Consider the following 21,987-nt stretch of genomic DNA (forward strand, 5'->3'; position numbering starts at 1 on the left):
ACCTCTCCTGGGGTTTACACAATTCATTATGGGAAAATCATTGCAGACTAGGGATAGCACATAGGTTTTACTAGGAGTGACTTCTTTGAGTGCTGTGTTGAGGATTCTGAGACCTAGTGCATGCTCCTTGGGAAAATGTCTGGGTGCAGAAGGGCGGCAAAGTAGCATCATATTGCCATGTTTTAGCATCCCTGTACTGGGTTGTCTTCCAGCTGTACATTTTGACATAAATTAGGCCAGATTTTGCAACCATATGAGAATGTCCAGATCTATTTATTTGTTAATTTTTACTTTGACTCTTGTATCTTTTATGATGATAACTGTTTTATGACTAACCAGAATAAAATAGCTCTTATAAAAGGAAGGGAAGTTGGCAAATCAGGACTCTGTTTATACTTTACCCTTCTGTGGTTAAGAATAATCACTTGTTAGCTTAATTAAGATACTGTGTCTGTACTGGAAGTATTGCCAGAGTCTGTAGATAAATATAAAATGTATACATTTGGGGTTCAGTTGAGTAATTCAAACATTTGACTTTACTGTTCAGGCAAAAAGAAATGAAGCTAAAACCATCTTGTAAGGCAAAGATTGTCCTTTATAATAGAAATGCAAATAAATGATAGTGATTTTTCTCCCATTTATTAGCTCCTATAAAGAGATAGCTATGGGGAGTGTAACAAAGAGGGCTCGTTACTCTTTTTTAACCAATGTAAATGCAGTTAAGGAGGTTGGACTGCATCTCTGATAGTAGGAGGCATCCTCTGAGCACCTTTGGCTATGGAGTGTGGGGTGAGCAGCTGAGAGAGAAAATGAGTGCTCTCTCAAGTTCTTTAGCCTGCTGAGAATTAAAAGTCATTTATGCCCGAAAGGGATCTCACCATTTACTTTTAGCATGAAAGTTTTGTAAATCATAATTATACAGTTTTATAGTAAGACTGAGTGGAAAGTTTAATCAGGAGGTTTTTTGGCACACAGAGTATTCCAAAGGAGAATTATACCTAAAGGTTGCAGACAGAATTTCCATTGCCAATCCTATAGAATCTTTAGGGTATCAAATAGAAATGAATGTTAATATATTCAAGTATAAAATTTAGGTCTTATAAAATCAACAGGGATCAAAGAAACAGACCTGTAACATCATTTATAGACCCAGAGGGACAGTTGCCTTCCCCAAGATATGCAAATCGTGGTATTAAGAAACACTCCCAGATTGCCTCCAGTTCATGCTGGAAATGCTTGGCTCACCAAAATGACCTCAGAAGAATTACACAGCTGCATATCATGCTGAACTAGTTACTTCCTGTTACTCTTTCCCATCAGTTTTCCAGTTAATAGGGGAAGTACCATCAGGCCAAATTCATACTTATTAAATGGTGTGGTTTAAAACGTTTGAACATCTAGTACAGGAGTTGGTAAACTGTAATTTTTTTCTCTGTAAAGCACCAGTAGTAACTGTCTTAGGCTTTCTAGTCTACGCAGCTACCCAGTTCTGCCCTAGTGATACAAAAGCAACTACAGGCAATATGCAAAGGGACCAGGCTATCTATTACAGTAAAGCTTTATTTTATGGGCACTGAAAGTTGAATTTAATTTAATTTTCACGTCTTCAAATATCCTTCTTCTTTTGAATGTTCCCATCTTTCAAAAATAGAAAAAAGAAAACTTTCTTAGCCTATGGGCAAGATTTGACCCATTCACTGTAGTTTGCTATTTTTTGTTATAGGTAAATAAGTGGCTCTTCCTTCACTGCTTCTTGAGGCTCAGATTTTTTATAGGAATATTTTGAAGCTAATACGTGTGCTCTAAAATAAAGAGGTATTAAAAGGTCTTAGGAAATCCTTAAGTGATTTTTAAGGTGACATTTCAGCATCTAATAAAACGACAGTCTTTCACAGTGATCTCTTTTGTCTGAGGAAGAGGCATGCCCCTCCAGCACAAGATATGGTTAATGATGCAACCCTATTGTCAGCTAAAACTTGAATAGTTAAGTCTACTCATGTCACAAATTTTTATTGAGTACCTGTTATGTGAAGGCTTTAAGGATAGGGATGAGGGAGGTGAAATTTCCCACCTTTCCATAGTTTACAATTTAGTGGTGAATTCCTAACCAGAACACCTTTTGAATCTTAAGAAAGCTCTGGAAATTTATTCTCAGTATAATGTAAGTTAAGAGGATAATTTTAAACAGTTCGTCTAGATCATACAATAAGGGGATAGTTAATTTTCAGAAACTTTGTAAGCCAAGAGGATCTTCCTCAGTCAGGGCCGTATGCTATTTGTGTTCATTAACATGGCATGTCTGAGAATACATAGCCCCGTAGGATGAGTTATCTGTCCCGTCCTTATTGTCTGTCTGACATTGCTCTGAAGGGATATTATTTTGTATTTCATGTATCATAAAACAATCTATTTCATCAAAGAGGAAAACATATCTTAAAATTGTGTTACTTTAAAATACCCAGAAGGTTTTAGAGACATATTGTCACTTTTGTGTATGTGTGCACAGATAAAGAGTGAATTAGTGACCTAATAGTTCCCTGTGGTGTCAGTTTAGAAGTTCCACTGCATGATTGGAGTTGCTATCTACAGTGTACAAGAGCTAACTTCAGCTGTGATTACTTGTGCATGGAAATCTAACAGACTGCAAAATTAAGTCTTTGCAAAATATAGACATTTGGTCCAATTATGCCTTTGTTACATTATATATACATAGTTCTCCAATGATTGATATGCATTTATATAAATTCTCCAGTTGATGCATTATTCAGCTGAGTTTTCAGCTCTTTTATTTTCATGCAAATCTTCAAGAAAAAGCATGAATGACTAGACAAAGAAAAATGGAAATCTAATTCTCTGGCAATCATTTGAAGAGAATAAATCAACTTGGAAAATCTTATAATAGCCTGTGGTTTCCCTTCCAAAAACATAGTACCAATTTTATGCTGGTAAGGAATATATTTTGTGTTTTTCTTTATAGCAGAGGGAAAATTAGTGGGAAGGGAATACACATTCTACAAGGTGGCAATGAAATATTTTTAGTTTAATTACTTCTATTAGTTTCCTACTATGTGTTTCTCTCTGCTTGCTTTGCATTTGTGCATGGTTTTCCTTTTCTAAAAATTCCTTCACAATTACCTTCATGATCATAGACTTTATGGAATATAGATTTTACACTGAGTTTTTAAAATCAAATTATTATAGATATAAATAGGTTTTATATCATTTAAAAAAGAAATTTGATTTTACTCAATTGGCTCACATTGGGATAAACATACGGGTTATGTTTAAAGAAGCCAGATCTCGTAGAAGGACAAATTGAACTTATTTTTGACATTAGATTCCTGACTTTCATATTTTCAAGGGACATTAATTCTTAAGACAGCTTTGCAAATGCCACTTGAGACCTTTTTTAGCAATCTTTTGATGTGGATACTTTAGACCAGTATCCGTTTCTTTTTATTTATTTATTTATTTATTTATTTATGTAGTTTATTGTTCTTCTTCGCTTCCATCCTGTTCTCAGGTCAACTTCACTTTGTTAAAATGTTACTTAGCCTAACTTTTGCTTTCATCTGGAAAATTATTTTTGAGTTTCTACAGTATAGATACATTTTAATTTTAACACAAATATTTGACATCCTAAGGAGCCTTAGTAGTGTTTCTTCCTTCTTTATGGTCACATGATGATTGTGACTCATTAATAATACAGGTCAGAGAATATTGGAGCAGAGCAGGATCTTCAAGACCATAGTTCCAATCCCTTCATACCATAGCTGGGGAAACTGAGGCCCAATGCACCACGGCTGAGAGTCCACAGCCAGATCAAATTCAAATAAGTCAGATTTGAAAGACACAGCTCATTGCAATGTTTGGTCTGCTTCATTAGTTAAGGAAATTACAATAATAAAACTAAAGTAAACATCTAATCCCATTTTTCCCTCTGTATCAGTCAGTTGGTATTTCTCCTTGAGGTTTCAATATGAAGTTATATCTCTTTAAGTTAGGATTTTAGCCAAGAATGTTGTTAGTTTTTCCTTAGATGCATGTGTCTGAGGAAGAAGCAAGAAATGTTTTCAGGATTACCAATGTAGGACATAACAGAGGACACAAATCTCTCTCTCACTGATAACTGTGATTAAGACCATGTTTGTAAGTTTGACTCAGAATTCCTCCACATTTTCTAGATATTTGTTTGAAATTGCGAGTTTCATATAGAAACAACAACAACAGGTGAATATTGACAGTTTCATTTGGTTCAGCCTTACAGGTCATGGAAATGCCTAAGCTTTTAGAGTTTATACAGTGTTCCTTTTTGAATTTTAGAGCTGTGTAAGGAAGTTGTCAGGGCAGAGATTTAGTAGCTCTGACTTAGTAATGAGGAAAAACTCAAATTAAATTCAGATAGATTAAGTAACTTTTCTAAGTTCTCATATCTTGTTGCAAAACTGATCTCAGTTCTAGGTCCTAAAGTTTGAACCCCATGGTCCATGTATTCATATCATAAAGAAAACATGATTTCTGCATGTTGTCTTATTCAGCCTTCACTGCAAGAGAAGCCCCAAAATGTAATATCCAAACAAGGGGTCAAAGCTATAGTTCTTTAGTTGACAGAAAATTGCTTCCCTCCTAATTATATTTTGGCATATTCTTTAAAATGACCCCAGTTCATGCCAGTGAGGTGATTGACAGAATCTCTTCCCTAACCAAGTAACAATGGCTTTGTTCCTTTGCAAGGAGTAAGCGACTGTGATTGAAAAACTGTCTGGGAAACAATTCCCCAACAGTTCATGGGGTTGCACAATCTTTACAAAATAAAAGGATTTGCTTCTGGCATCCTTGTGGCATAATTGATTTCTTCATTATGCAGAAGTTGCTTTCTTGAGTTTGATTTATGCATTTATAGGACAAGTTTGTGACTGAAAGGATTAAGATATTTATCCATTTCAATCTGCACACATACAAAACGCTCATTAATAGTTCTTTATAAATGCATGATGACACAGTCCCCAGACTGATAAGATCCTATTTCTTCATACTTCATAGTTGGGCTAGACAGGAACAGTAATGAGGTATCATAATTGGGCAGATAACATTTTGCAAAAGAGTTAAGGTAACTCTTGTCTCTCCATTCTGTGTTTTAATTAATCAAGCCCAATATACCAAGCACAGTGTTAAGCTCCTGGCCCTCCCTTGTCTCTGTAATCCTCAACTGAAACACTCCTGGAACGTGTTACGAATAAATAAGCTGGGGCCCAGCCTGGTCTCAGAGGGGATCTGGGAAGGTGTTTTTTTTGTTTTGTTTTGTTGTTGTTAAGTTGCACTGATAATTCCCAGTTAACTACCACTATCTCATTTCTTCTTCATAAAAATCTTAAGAAGTCATCTCTGAGTCATTTTAAAGGAGGGTAGATAAGAAGGAGCAAACATTGTTTTACAGGCACTTTGCTCTGTTTGCACTATGATCATGAAGGTAGAAGGATGTGTTTCTGTATTCAACTGATTTGAATATATGAAGTCCTAAGCCTTCATCTTTTCTTTTCTCTGGTTCCTCTCTGCAGTCTCCTTTCAGCCTGCTTCAGGAATGAGCTTGTGGAGCCCCGGAGAGAAACCCCGAAACAGTCTGACGTCTTCTTTAGACATTCCAGCCCTCCAAACCGATCAGTGTACCCATAGAGCCCCATTTCTGTATTTTGAGTGTGTGTGTGTGTGTGTGTGTGTGTGTGTGTGTGTATCGTGGGTGTGTGTGTGGGTGTGTACGTGTGTGTGTGTACAGCCCTTGTAAGCAGGACTTGAAGACACTTTGGCTGAGAGACCCAACTACTCAAAGGAACACAGCCACTAGTGAGAAAATCTTTTGAAGGGACACAAAATTTTACAAGAAAGGATATTTTCTGGAGATTGTATCCTTAGATCTAGCATTGGTCCGTCAGGAACCCCTGCATTTGTCTATGAGCTTTTGTGTTGTTTCTTGGGAGTGGGGAGGGACTCTGGTTGGAAAGAGGGGCATTAAGATGTTTATTGGAACCCTTTTCTGTTACCTTCTGTTGTGTTTCTAAAACTCATAAAGAAGCTTTTGAGCAGGTCTCAAACTTAAGATATCTTTTTAAGAAAAGGAGAAAAAAGTTGTTATTGTCTGTGCATAAGTAAACTGTAGGTGACTGAGAGACTCAGTCAGGCCCTTTTAATGCTGGTCATGCAGTTATATTGCAAATAGTAACAAACTAAGGTATCAAGTGTACTGCTGGTCAGAAAAAACTACCCTAAGTAGCCAACGTGGGGGATGTTCTTTTCTTCTTTTTGAGAACTTGCTGTTTTAGTGGTATTAGCAGCTTCCTCTCCTATGTAGGTAGAAAGCTCATCAGTGCTGTGTCAGGTCCTACCACTGCCACCGGGGAGCATCTGACATGATAGTCTCCTTGCTCTTGGAAGCCCCAGACACCTACCCCTCAAACTGTTGTTCGGACCCCAAGGCAGGTAAACTTATTTTTGTCATTTTAATAGAAGGGTAAAACCACATCAGTAGCATTCTTCCAGACAATTATATATGATTCTTCAGTGCCCCAAGTGGAGGTCAAAGTCCTCTCACTGAATTCATTATTTGCTTGATTGACGTTCCTATCCCTCAGTCCTACTGTAGCACTAGCCAGATGACTGACACTGTTCAAAATCCTTTGTCCTGGAGATTTAAGTTTTAAATGATGTTCAAGCAGACACATGTTAAAATCAATATTCCTGCCTAAAAATGAAACATAGAAAAACATAGAAAATTAAACATAGATGACTTTATTTTGGCTCAAAGCAAATCTGTTTTTCTTTCCATTAAAAATATATATATATGTTTTAAAATAACAGTATGAAGACTTTAAAAAGCTCCTCCCCTCCTTGCATCTCCCATACCAGATCACCAGCTCTTTTTTTCTGTGTCAACGCAGCAATGATTTCTTGTTATTGAGGCTGTTGCTTTATGGATGTGTGATTTTAATTTTCAATAAACTTTTGCATCTTGGTTTATCTTGCAGTTTTTCTTTTCTGTCTCTTTTGCTTTTTTTTAAATTCCTTAAACACTAGATATTTTTATTTAAATGCCTGAAGTACATGTAGAAGTCTAAAGAACAAGAAGAAAACAGTCACTTTGGTTCTGTCTACACTTCTGTCAGTATTTGGCACTTTTATTTAAGATATTCTGTATCAAGGTCATTAATCCTAAAAATAAATTTCAATGCCTACACTCACCTGAAGATGTTTTAGCCCTATGTGTGTTTAAGGTCATTATAAGGAGCTAGACACTATAGTATCATTTGTTAATATATCTTAAGTTACAAATTCACCAGAGTTTAATCAAATCCAAATTTATTAACTAATTTGGCTTCCATGACATAGGCATTAGCAAATGTTCATCCAGAAATCTGTAGTAAACCCTGTTATCTAATGCTTTAAAAAAATTACGGTATGTTATGATCTTTGAATAATTATTTTAAAAGCTTCAAAATAATTGTCTTATATAAAAATAATTAATCAAGGAAGGACCTTAGATAAATACCTCAGAAAAAACATTTTTTATGTTAGCAATAAAAGTATATTAGTAAAATTAGATCTTGTTATATTGGTAAATTGTTTTCAATTAATCTAATAACTTTCTAATCATTTTTAAGGGATCCAGAAATCCCTTAAAGGGATAATAAGTGTGTTTAGTTTTTTAACATTTAATTTTTCTTTCAGAAGTATTTTTTCTTTCATGCTATTTTTATGTAAGTTTTCAATGTGTGTATAGTATATATACATTTTATATAAATGCATTTGAACTGATGGAATATATGCTACCTTTTGTCTTTACAAGTAAAAATACCCAATTAGAAAGAAAGGTTACAAGCGAGGTACTGAGCAAAATTTAGAGGGAAAAAAATTCCTTTTCTGATATTCCATGTCTTCCCTTTTTTTACCTTTCTCATACCAGAGGTATTTTGTTCTACCCCAATATCCCTTTCTCCTCTTTGAAATGGTTTGATTCTGAGAGAAAGTATGTACTCCAGAAATGGTTTAGTGAAATACTTACCCAGAGGTAGTACCAGATTCTACTATGGAGTTGCTTTTTAATTGGCAATGAAAGATTTAAGGCAAAAGAAGGAATATGTGGTTGAATTCTAGGCATCTCCAGTCAGGTGAAGATGACTTTACATTTAGGTCTTCTCAAAAATGTTGACTCTCTACCACATAGATAGCCACTAGACTTGATATCAAGAAACTCATTTTCTAATCCTGAATGATCTTAAGATCACTTAGAGTCTGAGATACTGACTTTTATTCTGCGCAATGTATATAGACAATTAAATCATTAGTGTTAAGACCTGGGACTTGACTACTAGGATTTCTCCTCAAAAGTAAAAATTACATGGAACATGCTTCTCTACGTCTCTGTTATATTGAATTCCTAGAAAAATGTAGTACACCTCTAGAGAAAACAACTTGAGGCTTACACCTTGTTATTTTTCTGAGAAGAGCTGTGTTTTTACCTTGTTTGTTTTGGGGGCTATTTTTGGTGGTGGAAGGGCAGAGAAAACCGTAATGGCACAGGTCCTGCTGTCCTCAAAAACTTCTTCCATCTCTTCAGATTCCCTAGCAGTCTTTGGTATTATCTACTCAAGGACTGTGATGTATTGGAAAGAAAAAAAAATGTTGTTCTTCATTACAACAAAGGTATTCAGCCTTGCTCCCTTTTCTGCATTACATAGCAATTACCAGAATGCTCCTTTTATTTCAGACATTGTAAGCAGTAAGTGACTGCCCTGACCTTCCTCCCTGTGGCTTTCATACTCACCTCTGTAGTAAATGAGACACATTCAGAATTCCTGGCCTTTTCAGACTGTCTTATCCCCATTCATCCACTCACCTAATGCCTGGATTTGCTCCATTAAGAATTCTTGCCACTTCCTTCTATTAATTTTTAAACTGATGCCTCTTATCCCCTTAATCAAATTTGGAGTCATAAACATTTAGGTCTGGAGGGAAAGAGGGAAGGGAAGCAATTTTTTGAGTACTACAAGTTAGAGGGCAATGTCCATCTCATTTAGTCATCACACCAACTCTTCTATGGTGCGTATCACGCTGTCTACAGATCTGGAAAATGAGACTCATGAGACCTGCATAATATATCCAAGTCATTCAATTTATGTCGGACCTAAAAGGTGAACCTAGATGTTTTGGTGGACTCCAAAATTTTAGTTCTTTGTTCATCTGCAATTTCTGACCTAACTTCCTTCCTTAAAAGTAGTTTAGATGGACTATTGTAAATGAAGTGATAAAATGTTAAAAATGGAAAGAGAGAAGGGAATTGTAACAGGATTTGGGAATAGGCATCTACTAAAACCAAGGGTTCAGGGAAAATGCAAAGCTTTTTTATTGACTTAAAATAAAAAATCAAAGCCTTCCTATATTTATATTTTTATAATGATGGACCTTAATGGTTCAAGCAATGCTTCCCTTAGATCTTCTGTACACTTGATTGATATAGGGGAATGAGAGAGATGAATAGAGGTTTCATTACGTGACAGAGGATCAACCTGTCTCTGCGGTCTGGGCAACCTGGCATCTTACATGGGAAAAGAGAGAAGCAGCACCAGGCAAAGCTTGCCTTGGCTGCCTTGCCCTGTGCTTTTCTGTACTCTGATAAGGACTTGAGGTGTTCCTAAGCATATCCAAGTGTGTTCTTATGCAAGACTCCTACACGGGGAAGATTTGATGACAGTGTGGGCTTCCTTTACTCCTTCCCTTGCTCTTTGGTCTGTCTTGGTCTCCTACATTTCTCTTACCACTTTACCCATTTCTTGATTCTATAACCTGTTGCCCATCACTGTCTTATTTCTGGGAAGGTGCTATAGAATGAAAGAAATAACTCTTGGGCTAGGACCCATGTGACCTCTCAACTCATCATTTGGCAATGTGTGGCTTGGCCACATTTTATTTCCTAGATCCTTATATTTTCCCATGTGTATATAGGCATAGGGATTTCTGCCACCCCATGTCCTCCATGATGTGCCAATCATTCAGAAAATAGATAAAGAACTTGATAATCTGAAGAATCTTACAATTGGGAGGGTTTATTATATAAATACCTGTTTATATAACATGGATCTCTAATGTGAGTTCTTGAGAAGAGTTAAAATTAAAAAAATCAGTATCTTTCTACCTTAAAGGTAATGCTTATGAAATGCAGCTAAATTGTAACTGCACATTAATTATCATACTCATTTATGCAAATACACATGCAGTATATTGTTTGAATTCCTCTAGTTGTGACTCTACAATGACATGGAATGGGGCCCTCCCTGGCTCCTGTAAATATGGAGAATACGGACGGACAGCTTCACAGACCAAGCATACCACTGCAGCACTCAGGTGCTAGAGCCACTTTTTATTATTTTTTCAAACATTATTATACCATTTTGGCACCTCAGTTCATTTATAGAGGCTTAAAAATATGTGTGATATATATGCAAATAAAAATCAAACATTTACATTTTTTTCTCTCTCATCTAATATAAATATGGCTACAGCAGGAGACAAAATAATACATTTTGTTTGAGGAGTGTAAGAGGGGAACGTCTCTCACCATAGCTTAGAAACATGCTCAAAAGCCAGCCCTCATTCTATTGTCACAGTAATTACTCATTCTAAATGCCTTTAGTCTATAAAGTTCTTCCTCATCATCTTTTTCAGTTCTCAGCATACCCTTACAAGGTAGCTTGAATTATTATACCTGTGTAGCCACTAATCTATAAGCTGCTCTAAGATGACACCATTTCTTATTAGTTTTCCTACCTTTAACATCTAACTCATGCAGTAAATGTATATGTATTTAGTTTATACAGTTTTCATCTGAGAAAACAAAAGCGGAGATTTTTGATGGCTTGCACAGGGACCTGTAGCTTCCTAAAATATGCTGGAGGAAGACTTAAACTTCGATTTTCTGACTCTATATCCTTCCCTGATTCTAGCAGAAATCACTAGTTCTGTATGCAAAGGAAAAGTCAGGAATGGCAGCTGAGTAGGGAATTTCATATGTAATGATGCATAGTATGACAAACCAATTCTAGTAAGTTTCTAAATTGAAGCTATGCAGAATAGAAAACTGTTCTGTTTTTTTCCCCTTTGTCTCACAGGAGACTTGTAGGAAGTCAACAGAACAGTCTTTTGGGCTCCAGGGTTCTCTAGTGTGGAGAGACTGTTGGCATATTGGTGGGCTCCCTCGTGGTCCATGAACATTTAAGCTGAGAAAGCGTGCTTCTATGTTGGGACCTCTGCATGACGGCAGGGTGTGCTGCTGAGTGCCCTGTGCGATCAGCTTTGCAGTTATTTCCTGCGTATCCCCAGTGGCCTAGGAAGCTACAAATGAAATGCCTCAGCTGCAATTTGAGCTGGGGATCTCTGTGTCTTTCTAAGCCACTGGGTCTTCATTCAATTCTTTTCCCTTATTGGTTTTTCAAGCTAGTTTGAGTTGAAAATCAAGAGAGGGGAAAAGGGATAGAGAAAAAAATAGAGGAAAAACAGAGAATGCAATTATTTTCCATTTTACAAAGGAGATGCATTAGGAAGATATTCACCTTTGTACTCTACACATTCAGGAAAAATAGGATTTGATGATAGCCTTGTGACCACTCCATAGTCAGAAATTTCTCAGATGCATACACAAATAACTTGTCATCAATCCTGGAAGAATAGTTTTCAAGGGTACAGTTCATGGCCGTGTTTTAGTCTGAGACTCGTTGGAAATGACCTGTCCTCACTCATCTCTGTCCGTTGCTCACCATCATTCCCATGTTTGTGTTCCTAGGACCTCGATGCAGTCTCAGTCTTCGTACGGTAACAGCTCCCCACCTCTGAACAAAATGAACAGCATGAACAAACTGCCTTCTGTGAGCCAGCTTATCAACCCTCAGCAGCGCAACGCCCTCACTCCCACCACCATTCCTGATGGCATGGGAGCCAACAGTAAGAGCATCTCCTTGTGGCTGCAGCTGATGGACCAGCAGGGCTAGTGGAGGGGAAGTCTCTGCTCCGGGAGGGGGGAAAAGCTTGCTCTTAAGCTAAGTAAGAAGCTCAGTGGGACAGAACAGATGGAAGTTGAGGGGCTTGAGCTTTTTCCCACTTTTGAGGTGTGTGGTTCATTACAAAGCACATTGGTAGAGATGGAGAAGGCTGTTCCTTTCCAGGTAGGGATAAGGATCTCTGTGAAAAGAAAAGCCCACTTCTGGTCAACCTGGAAGGGGCCTACATCCTTTGAGATAGCCAAAATGAAATATATCCAACATGTGCGAGGTAGCATGGAGCAGTGGACTTAAAATCTAAAGAAATAGATTGTAGTCTGGACTCTATTGCAGTATTAGATGAGTATGTAACTAAGGACATGTCACCTCTCTGCTTTAATGCTCAGTTTCCCATTCATGAAACGATTACTCTGCACATTTGACACGGTGTAACTCTGAGTCCCTACAGTCTTCGTCTTCTCAACTCACTTATTCTATACCATCCACCGTTGTTAAGGAATTGACATAGAGAAAGGAATTTCCCTTTTACTTACTCACACACAAATTCCTCATATCAGCAAAGTATAGCTATAGGAGACAATGTGAGAAGTGGGCCTTCAGTGGATGGTGACTGGAACAAAGCTTTGCTGTAAATATACCTGCCTTGTCCACAAGAACTAAATACAGCAAACTTGATATGAAACTAGAAATTAAAAAAGGATGGTAAAAATGCAGAAGGATGTATAATATCCTCAGAGATGCAAAAGGCTGAGCACAGTACATGTTATCCTGTAATTCCCAACATAAAAGAAAGCCTCAATCTTGTCCTTTTAAATCCTTCATTATTCTGATCAAGCCTTCAAATTTGCACTTCAGTGTCATCTTGAAGAGAATGAGTTTTCTTAATAAATTAAGAAGGCTAGGATTGTGACTTTCTATGGTCTGATGGCTATTTATGTTTTAATGAGACAGAGGCGGCATGGTTCCCTGGAGAGGCGACGGTGACCTTAGAGCCAGTCTGCTCTCTCACTAGTGGTAAATGCACCTTAAGGCTCAAAATCTGACCCCTTGACAGGTCTGCTACTTTGACCATAAAAGGACCAGGAATCAATTATTTTTTTCACTTTCTTTTCTTTTTTGTGGTACCTTAGAGTCCTCAACTTTTACTTGGGATGACACAATAGTGGTAATGGTGATGATCCTTTACATTTGTGTCACTTCCATGTTGCCCATTTTTTCTCATTTATACTTCACGATTTTCCTTGGATGTCCTCAGGGAAGTCAGAGGGGAAACCAGTGAGACACGACAAGCCTGTGTGCATTCGCTGGCCAGGTGGCATTGGAGGCCTTCTCCCTTTGGCACACTACTACCATTCACTAAAGTAGAGGGGAATTACATTCATCTTTTTGTAGTTATGTTACTATTTTGCTCTTTGACCTGAAGACATTTGCTTATTTGTTTCATGAATATCATGGATATTAAACTTATCTTCTCTGTAAAGGAATGTTTATAATTACAGTTTAGAAAAAAAAACAATCACTGTAACCCTGAAATGGACAATAAGAGCTGAAATCTTTAATTGCATCCTTCCTTATTAGGCCTCTAGTCCCCTACAAATATTACAATAAATATTCCTATTCCCAAACAAATATTCCAAAGCTCACTCTGTCATTCACAGATTTGTTCATCTGTTCATCTAACCTAAGTTTTCTGAGCATCTGCTCTGTGCCAAACATTGTGTTACAGTCTGGGGGTATCTAGACACATATAAGGTCTAAACTCCAGGCTTGAGGAGATTAGTCTAGTGAGGGAGACAGAAATATAACCCATGAAGGCAAAAACAAAGGGGGCTACATTAACCTCAGGAGCAATGAACAACTGGACTGTGCCTTAGAAGTAGAGAAAGAAGGGAAGAGATTGTCCTAAGAGAATGCACAGGGATCAGGAAGTGTGTAATTAGTTTGGAGATTGGTGACTGCTTTGCTCGTTGAGATGCAGGATGCTTGAACAGGTACAGGGACAAGACCCAAGAGGAAAGCTGGTAGAATAGGTCCTTGTAAGTGTAAACCAGGTCAGATGGACCCCTGGGATGCTGGGATGTGATGACTGCAGTAACCCTGTCTGTTCCTCCTGCTTCTGTTCAGTTCCTATGATGGGCACCCACATGCCAATGGCTGGAGACATGAATGGACTCAGCCCCACCCAAGCCCTGCCTCCCCCACTCTCCATGCCATCCACCTCCCACTGCACCCCCCCACCTCCGTACCCCACAGACTGCAGCCTTGTCAGGTGAGTCCACAGCATGTGCCCCTGCGGGCCTGCCCGAAGCATCTCTGGGTGGTGGTGGGTGGACGCTGTCAAAGTCAAAAGCACAGTTGGAAAGAAAGAAAGCAGCCCTATGGTTGAAGTTCCACCACTGTTCTCTCTGATCTGTGGAATGATCACCAGTGTTTAATCAAGGAAAAACAACTATAATTGCATGCAGAAAAGTGAAAATGCAGGTTTATAGGCATAATTTTTCATGCCTGTTCTCCCCATCTTCAGTTACTCCCTCCTGCCTCCCTCAGAGTTTTACATTGTCTATTGTGGCCTTCAAATTGGTGCTCAGGGCTGGGGTTCCCACAGAGGGCCATGAACTTGCTATCTTGCTCCCTTTCCTGCTCTCTAGGCCTCATAGCTCTCAGCCACCATGGGATCATCATTTTGCAGTTGTCCATAAAAAAGTTTTAACGTTAGCAAAAATGGCAGGCATTTTCAAGAACCTGACGGTCTCCACTGCTTTTCCATATGGAAACGGGTACTTCCTAGGCAGGGAAGTTTAGGTAGCCAGAAGACAGAAATGCATGGAACCTGACAGATATTTCCCATAGAAGCATGTATCATGCCTTGTGCACATCGTCTGCCCCTGCTTCATATGCAGAATGATTCTCTCATTTGTCCACCGGAATCATGTGTGTCGATCCCCATGTGACTGACACAAGAGTGCCAGCAGTGTCCGTCAGCGAGATGGCGAATTGCATGGCTTATTGCGCCCAGCATCTGGTGGCATCAGCAGTGTGAGACCAGCACTGATAAGGAGGTATCTGTATTCTGAAGAGGACGTAACGTTGAAAAAGAAGTATTTATGACTTCGTAGTACAGTGGCCTGCAATTTTTTTCTAAGCCATTCTCAAAAACCCCAAATACGGTTAAAGTAGAGATGATGCTCTTTTGGAAGTGAGGAGCCAGGAGGTGAGCAGGCAGAGACACTGATGACTGGACTCCTTCCTTTCACCCCTGCAGTGGCCCCTAAGGCACCTCCATAGAACCCCTAGAATTCTATCAGTTACCACTTGAAAATCACTGCTCCGCAGGAATCCTCACAGTTGATTTTAATTTCTGTGGACCTGAAGTTCAAGTCACTAATCATCCCAAACCTCAAATCCAAGGCCCACTTATTTTTTTCCTGCCCCCAGTCACTCTTATAGGGCGTCCAGGGAAAAATGTTGCGTTTTCTTTTATCTCGCCAATGCCATTGGGGTGAACTTTTCTTTTTCTGTTCCTCCTTCCTCTTCCCTCCTCCCTCTGCAGTTTCTTAGCGAGGTTGGGCTGTTCATCATGTCTGGACTATTTCACGACCCAGGGGCTGACCACCATCTATCAGATTGAGCATTACTCCATGGATGTAAGTAACTGTTAGACTTTTCTCTTGAGTTTCACTCCTTCGTTTCCTCCCTCTGGTGACAGCCACCTTGTAGTTCAATTCCTCTTGGTTTTAAAATTTGTTATTGTCATACCCCTGCCCCAATCCTCAATTTTGATGGGACCCGTACCCATATCAGAAACATTCCTAGGCCTCAGCCTGTACACATGAGAAGCTTAGCAATCAGACGTCCTCAGCTTGTCTGAGGAGCCGACCATTGTCCATTGCATGCATACTTTATGCAGAGTGGGAAAGAGGACATCTAATTCCCACCTTCAAGAAATGTGTAATCTCTAAAGAATTCAGATAACATTTTGGATGTTTAGACCCCAGGGAGGAAAGCAGGAAGCAGGTGATTTTATTCTCACTTTAAGGCATGGAGAGATGGTAACAGAGTCATTTGCCATGATGAGCTGATGAGGGAACCAATACTAGAAAACTGAGGTGTAAGCTTCTGATCTTTAACTCTATTAACTGGCCTGTTCTGCTTTTCTTTAACACAGGACTTTCTGTAGGGGTGGGGGTTTCATCTGTTTCTCACAATGAGAGCCATATGCTCACTCATTTTCATCTCTATCAAAGCAGTGAACACAGGAAAAGATCACTGGTCAGGGGCTCAAGTTCCAACCATGCTTTTTAGTAGCACTGAGAACGTGAGGTAATCAATCACTTTGCCTCTCTGGGCCTCAGTTTATCAAACTGGGTTCAGAACCACTCCCTTCCAGCTCTGATATTCTTCCATTTGTTTTTTGTTTTGTTTTGAATGAGCTGGATGGATGGGGACTTTTTCTTGCTTCCTACACCTCTTCTTGAGCAACTTTGCATGGGGAGCTCATATTGTTCTGGTTGATGGCAAACTGGTTTTCCTCCTGGGCTGCTCTTCATGCTTCTCTCTTTGGGGTTTACTGTCCTCTCTTCCAGCTTCCAGAGGGCCTCTGGCCTGGTGGAAGAAGATACTCTGCCTCTGCTGCCGCTTCTGTAGTTGGGACCTCTTTCTTCCCCTCCTTGAGCACCGATACTAGAGATGCCCCTGTAGCATGACAGTGCCCAGCCCTGTGGTGCCAGGAATGTGCTGTGCTGCCCCTATGCCCAGCCCTCGCTACCCCATAAGTCATCCCTGTCTGCTGCTCCCTGATGGAATAAATGATTACTAAAAACTATAGAGAGAGAGCTTTGCAGTAAGTTCCAACAGGTTTCAGAAAACTTTACAATGACATCCATCCAGTGAAGAGAGCAGAGTTACTCTGTGTTTGAGAGCCCCACGTGATGGAACGGGGCATTTGTCCCTTCCCTGTGTTTTTAAAGTTTTACCTTCCACATGCCCACTTGTTCTGCCTGGGGAGTGTGTCAGGAGGCTCCCTTGGCCGTTGAGATCCACAGATACTCTCCACAAGCCCATCTCCACGGGTGTTGGCCAGGTCTTGGGCCAGTCTCTGGGCCACAGCTTTCTCCTCTGTCATTTTTAAGTTCAGATCTATCCAGAGAGTCATGAAGAGTAATGGAATCTAGTACACACAGAGTTTTGGGCTTATTGGGACTTATTCCAAAAGCATAAGGATCTATGCGTACTTATCTATTTCTGGACTACCTTCCTTATAATGTATTCTTCTGCTGGAACAGGACATCGGGATGCCCATACTGCAAAATTCTGAATTGGAAGATACTGGGAAACTCTCTAATTTCTGCATCCTCACCTCAGCTTCTTCCATCTCATTACTGGAAATAGATACCTCTTTTCAGCTTGTCTAAGTTGTTTGGTAGCCCTTTCAGGAAAAGGGATGTGGTTAAATTTGGGGAGTTTTCATTAGGTATCCCCTCTAAGAGGCAAGGATGGGTTAATAATAATATAATATAGTAATAATATAAATGGTTAAGATTTATGTAGTGTGCTTTATAATTTGCAAAATGTTTTCATACTCACACTTACGCATGAGTCCACAATATATGTTGACCAAGAAAAGGAATTGTATCCCAGTTTACCACTGAAGGTCAGTAGAGAACAAGTGACTCAGTGAAGGTCTAGAGTCAGTCAGTGACAAGAGAAGAACCTCTGTCAAGTTTTCTGACTCCAAGCACAGTGATTTTCCTATCCACAATGCTGCTCCATAAAAAACACGAGCCATTATTGAAACAAGCTAATGAAGGGCTAACACAGATAAATGTAAGAGGTGCCACTGGGAAGATCACCTTTCACCACCATCCACAGAACACTGACACATACTTTGTATTTTGATACCCTGATTTATCCAAACACCAAGAGACCTTTTGGCCATTAGGGCAGTTTTAGGCTCAGAGGTGGTCCTGAATCCCTACAAGTCATTCGCTTAGTTGTACACCTTTAGACTTGTTAACCTCTCTGAACTTCAGCTTTTCTATCTATAAAATAGGTAGTAAGATCTACCACTAATCTGAGCACCAAATGAGATCATGACTATAAAATAAGTTAGTTCAGTGCCTGGCATGTACACTGTGTTCAGTACTGACTAGTATCTTTTCTTCTCATTGCCTCCTTTAATTGGTGGTGACATTTCATTAATGTCTGTCTTCTACTGACTAGAGCCATGTAGATTTGTGAGTGGGAAGGAAAACTACCTTGCACTTTTGTTTTGGGACTTTTTGCCCTCTGATCTAACTCTTCTCCCTGTTTACCAATGAAGAAACTGAGATTGGTAGAGAATAAGTGAACTGTTATCCACAACAGAGATGGCACCTAGAGGCTGTGCCTTTGTGCCTGGTTATGTATAGTGCCAAAAGTCATGAGAGAGCTAACTTGATTTTACAATTGAAGGTTCAATATAAATTCAGGTCAATTAAGCCAGAGCACTGGGGGGATGACCAAATGGTGTGGACTAAACGGCCACTTGTCTCTTGGTCCTAATTCTCCCTGATGCCCTTCTCTATTGCTCAGGATTTGGCAAGTCTAAAAATCCCTGAGCAATTCCGACATGCCATCTGGAAAGGCATCCTGGACCACCGGCAGCTCCACGATTTCTCCTCCCCTCCCCACCTCCTGCGGACCCCAAGTGGTGCCTCTACCGTCAGCGTGGGCTCCAGTGAGACCCGGGGCGAGCGTGTGATCGATGCTGTGCGCTTCACCCTCCGCCAGACCATCTCCTTCCCTCCCCGTGATGAGTGGAATGACTTCAACTTTGACATGGATGCTCGGCGCAACAAGCAGCAGCGCATCAAAGAGGAGGGAGAGTGAGCACTGCTGTGTGAGCTCTTCCAGTCTCTTCCCATCTGCACACCTCCCTGCAAGGCACTACTGCTTGGCATTCAATGCATTCTTCCTAGTTCCTCTCCTTCCTCTTCGCAGTCTGATTTCTTAAGAGAAGGAGAGGCGAGCGGCTACCTTTTACCTACCTGGCATCTGATTCTGATTCTGGCTTTAAGCCTTCAAATCTGTTGCTTGCAGGACCGAAGTTGTCGTGGGTAGGTAGAAGTGAGCAAAAAAGCCGATGGTGTCTCCCTAAGCTGCAGAGCTCTCTCATGGACTTTCATAAAGCATTTTCACCTTTATAGTCTAAGACTATATATATAAATATATAAATACCTGGTATATATTTTTGGGTGGGGGCATTGAGTATTGTTTAAAATGTAATTTAAAAGAAAGGAAATTGAGTTGCACTTGCTGACTTATTTTTTTTTAGTTTACTTGTTTTGGATGGCTTATCTATACTTCTCTCGAGAAATAGCATTGTACTAATAGGTACCTAGTGTTTTATGGCACATGTGAGTGACAAAGCTGTATTAAGTCCCTCCAGTTATTTTGATGCTAAGCACATGCTCTGTCAAACCTTTGGATAGATTCAGATTGTACTGACCATTACTTATTATGTGGGTGAGACTATATACATATGTACACAATTCTCTATGTCAGTGTACTTCATGCTACTGACATCCCTACTCTTAATGATGGTTTACCTTGGGATTAGGTAGTCCAATTATAAGAAAAAGTCCATGTTCACACTATCACACACTAGAGGTAAGGAAATATTCTCCCTTACTTTTAGTTGGGATTGTGGAATGTGGGTCATGGCAAAAATTCTTGAAAGTCCATGCAGCCAATTCAAAAACACCCAGTACCATATATCTGGGTATATTGGCAATGCACCCCCACCACCACTTCTGCTTCCTATTTAATTCCAGATGCCTTATCTCTTTGTATATATTGGAAAAACATATGTTGCCATTATAAAAGCCTTAAAATTAAAATTTACTATTAGACTGACTAACTCAGTTACAGATATGCTGCCTTTATTTGAATTAAGGTTGATTTGATTGGAATGAATGCCATCAATCTAGTTCTTACAGTAAAGTTGTAATGTCTATTAAAAATACCCAGGAAAACCAGGAGTCATACAGAAATATTGAATCTCCACTAAGCAGTATGAGATTTCAGTAAGCCACGATCTGAAATTCTTAGAAGACTTTTTGAAATATAGATGATATTTGGCAAATTTTTCATTTGAAGACGCTCTTATTTTATAAAATTGTCCAAGTAGAAGCTTGTTTGTCTTTCTCTTTCCAGGGTTAAAATAGGAGCAGTGATTCAGAAAACATAAGATTATGCGATCAATTTTTTAATGGCATCAGTTACACCATTATATCACTTTTCTTTTTTTGATCAATAGGCGTTTCACTTTATCTGACAGAACCAGATTCCTCATTCAACTCTCTTCTGGACTGTGCATGGACATAAAAATGTCCCCACAGATCAGGGGTGAGCCTTCCATGAGAGGGGTTGCTTGAACCACATAAACCAAGAGTTGTTTTCAGACTTTGGAAAAACATGAAAATGACAATATTCCCCTAGATCTGCCAAATACACTTGGTAGCAATTTTTTTCAGACCATAAACAAATATTTTGTATATATGCTAATGAGCTCTAAAATCCTTCCATGAATTCTAGTAAGGGGCTATCATTGCACATAAGCTTCCATTTTTAATTTAAAGTGCAAAAGGGCTAATGTGGCTCAAAAATATAATGTATGAGTTTCATCTGAAAAGTGTATATATGTTTTGTTTGTGAATTTGCATACTTTGTGTTTTGTGAAGTTGCATACTTTTTTTTCTTCCTGGGATAGCGGGTTTTCCAGAACCACAGTTGAAACTTTTTTATTATTATTATTGTTTTTTATATTTTTATGGAACCACCATTTAGTGAGACTACAATGTCAAATAAGAAAAGATACTGTAACTGTCAGATGGGGGGAAGGGGAAGTAATTTTTTTATTATTTTTTTTATTTTGTGTGTTAAAGAGAGTGAGTCCTTGATTTCAAAGTTTTTGTGCTTAAACGATAATAAGCACTGTTAATTTGTAGAACAAGCATGCAGCTTTGAAAACCTATTAGGGGAAGAATGAAAGCTGTGCCTTGGCAATGCTTTGAGGACAGTGGCTTCCTCTACTGTCCTGAGTGTTTGAATAAACCTAGGACTTCTTTTGCGCTATTTCAGCACTATTTGGATGGCACTAGGGACTCAGAAATTCCTGTATTGTATCTTATGGGTTTGGCATTAGCCAAGGCTAGGCAAAACTACTGATCTTGTGTCCTGGTGGCAAATTATGCAATTTGAGTGTATGAATAGCTAGGATAAGGGGTGAAAGCATAATAAGGACAGACAAGGGGGAGTGGGCTTAATGGAGTTCTGCTGGCCTCAGCTAAATGCAGTTAGCTGAAGGATGGATAGGTTTTGTTTGAAGGTGATTAGAAACAGAAATGGAGAATAGAACTTCCTTCATTAAATCCATTTACCTTTTGTTTTCTTGATATGCCCCTAAAATACAGTATGTGGGATGTTGAATGTTAAAGGGTTGTGTTTTTTTTTATTATTTTTATAATTGTACAAAAATTAAGTAAATGTCAAATGTTTTATATGCTTTATTAATGTTTTTGAAAGTTTCTTTCTTATAGATATAATACTTTTTTTAAGCTTCAGTTGCTTGTCGTTTGGTATTTTGTGTAATGGGCTTTTGGTGAGCCAGAGGCAAATCTATAAGCCACTTATGTTTGCCAGGACATGCAATAAAATTAAAAAATAAATAAAAAATGCATTGAGAAATGGTGTTTGTGTGTGTGTGTGTGTGTGTGTGTGTGTGTGTGTGTGTGTGTGTGTCTGTCCATCCATCCTTTGGTCTTATTTAAATCATTAAGAAAGAGGAAGAGACACTGAAAGAAACTTTACCACATCTCAGAATAACTAATCATTGATTTATTATTTTAGCCAATCTGCTAAGTAAGAAAGACCAGGAAGGTATCATTTGGTGCATGAGATGCTCACA

General features: G+C 39.0%; 1 protein-coding gene across 6 annotated transcripts in view; it reads left to right on the top strand.

Moving 5' to 3' along the window:
- The window catches only part of TP63 (tumor protein p63), a 206,628-nt gene extending 184,861 nt beyond the window's left edge, over positions 1–21,767 (top strand). For 4 of the 6 annotated variants that reach the window (XM_036875282.2, XM_057501104.1, XM_036875283.2 and 1 more), the window contains 4 exons: positions 11,828–11,985; positions 14,166–14,310; positions 15,592–15,685; positions 18,612–21,767. In XM_036875282.2, coding sequence (XP_036731177.1) covers positions 11,828–11,985; positions 14,166–14,310; positions 15,592–15,685; positions 18,612–18,908 — 694 coding nt within the window. In that variant the 3' untranslated portion in view covers positions 18,909–21,767. Of the gene's footprint in view, positions 1–5,558; positions 7,007–11,827; positions 11,986–14,165; positions 14,311–15,591; positions 15,686–18,611 lie in introns of those variants that run through there. The other 2 variants (XM_057501110.1, XM_057501115.1) reach the window with 2 other exon arrangements.
- Positions 21,768–21,987: the final 220 nt, after the last annotated feature.

Source organism: Manis pentadactyla, chromosome 1, assembly GCF_030020395.1.
Source record: "Manis pentadactyla isolate mManPen7 chromosome 1, mManPen7.hap1, whole genome shotgun sequence".
NCBI lineage: Eukaryota > Metazoa > Chordata > Mammalia > Pholidota > Manidae > Manis > Manis pentadactyla.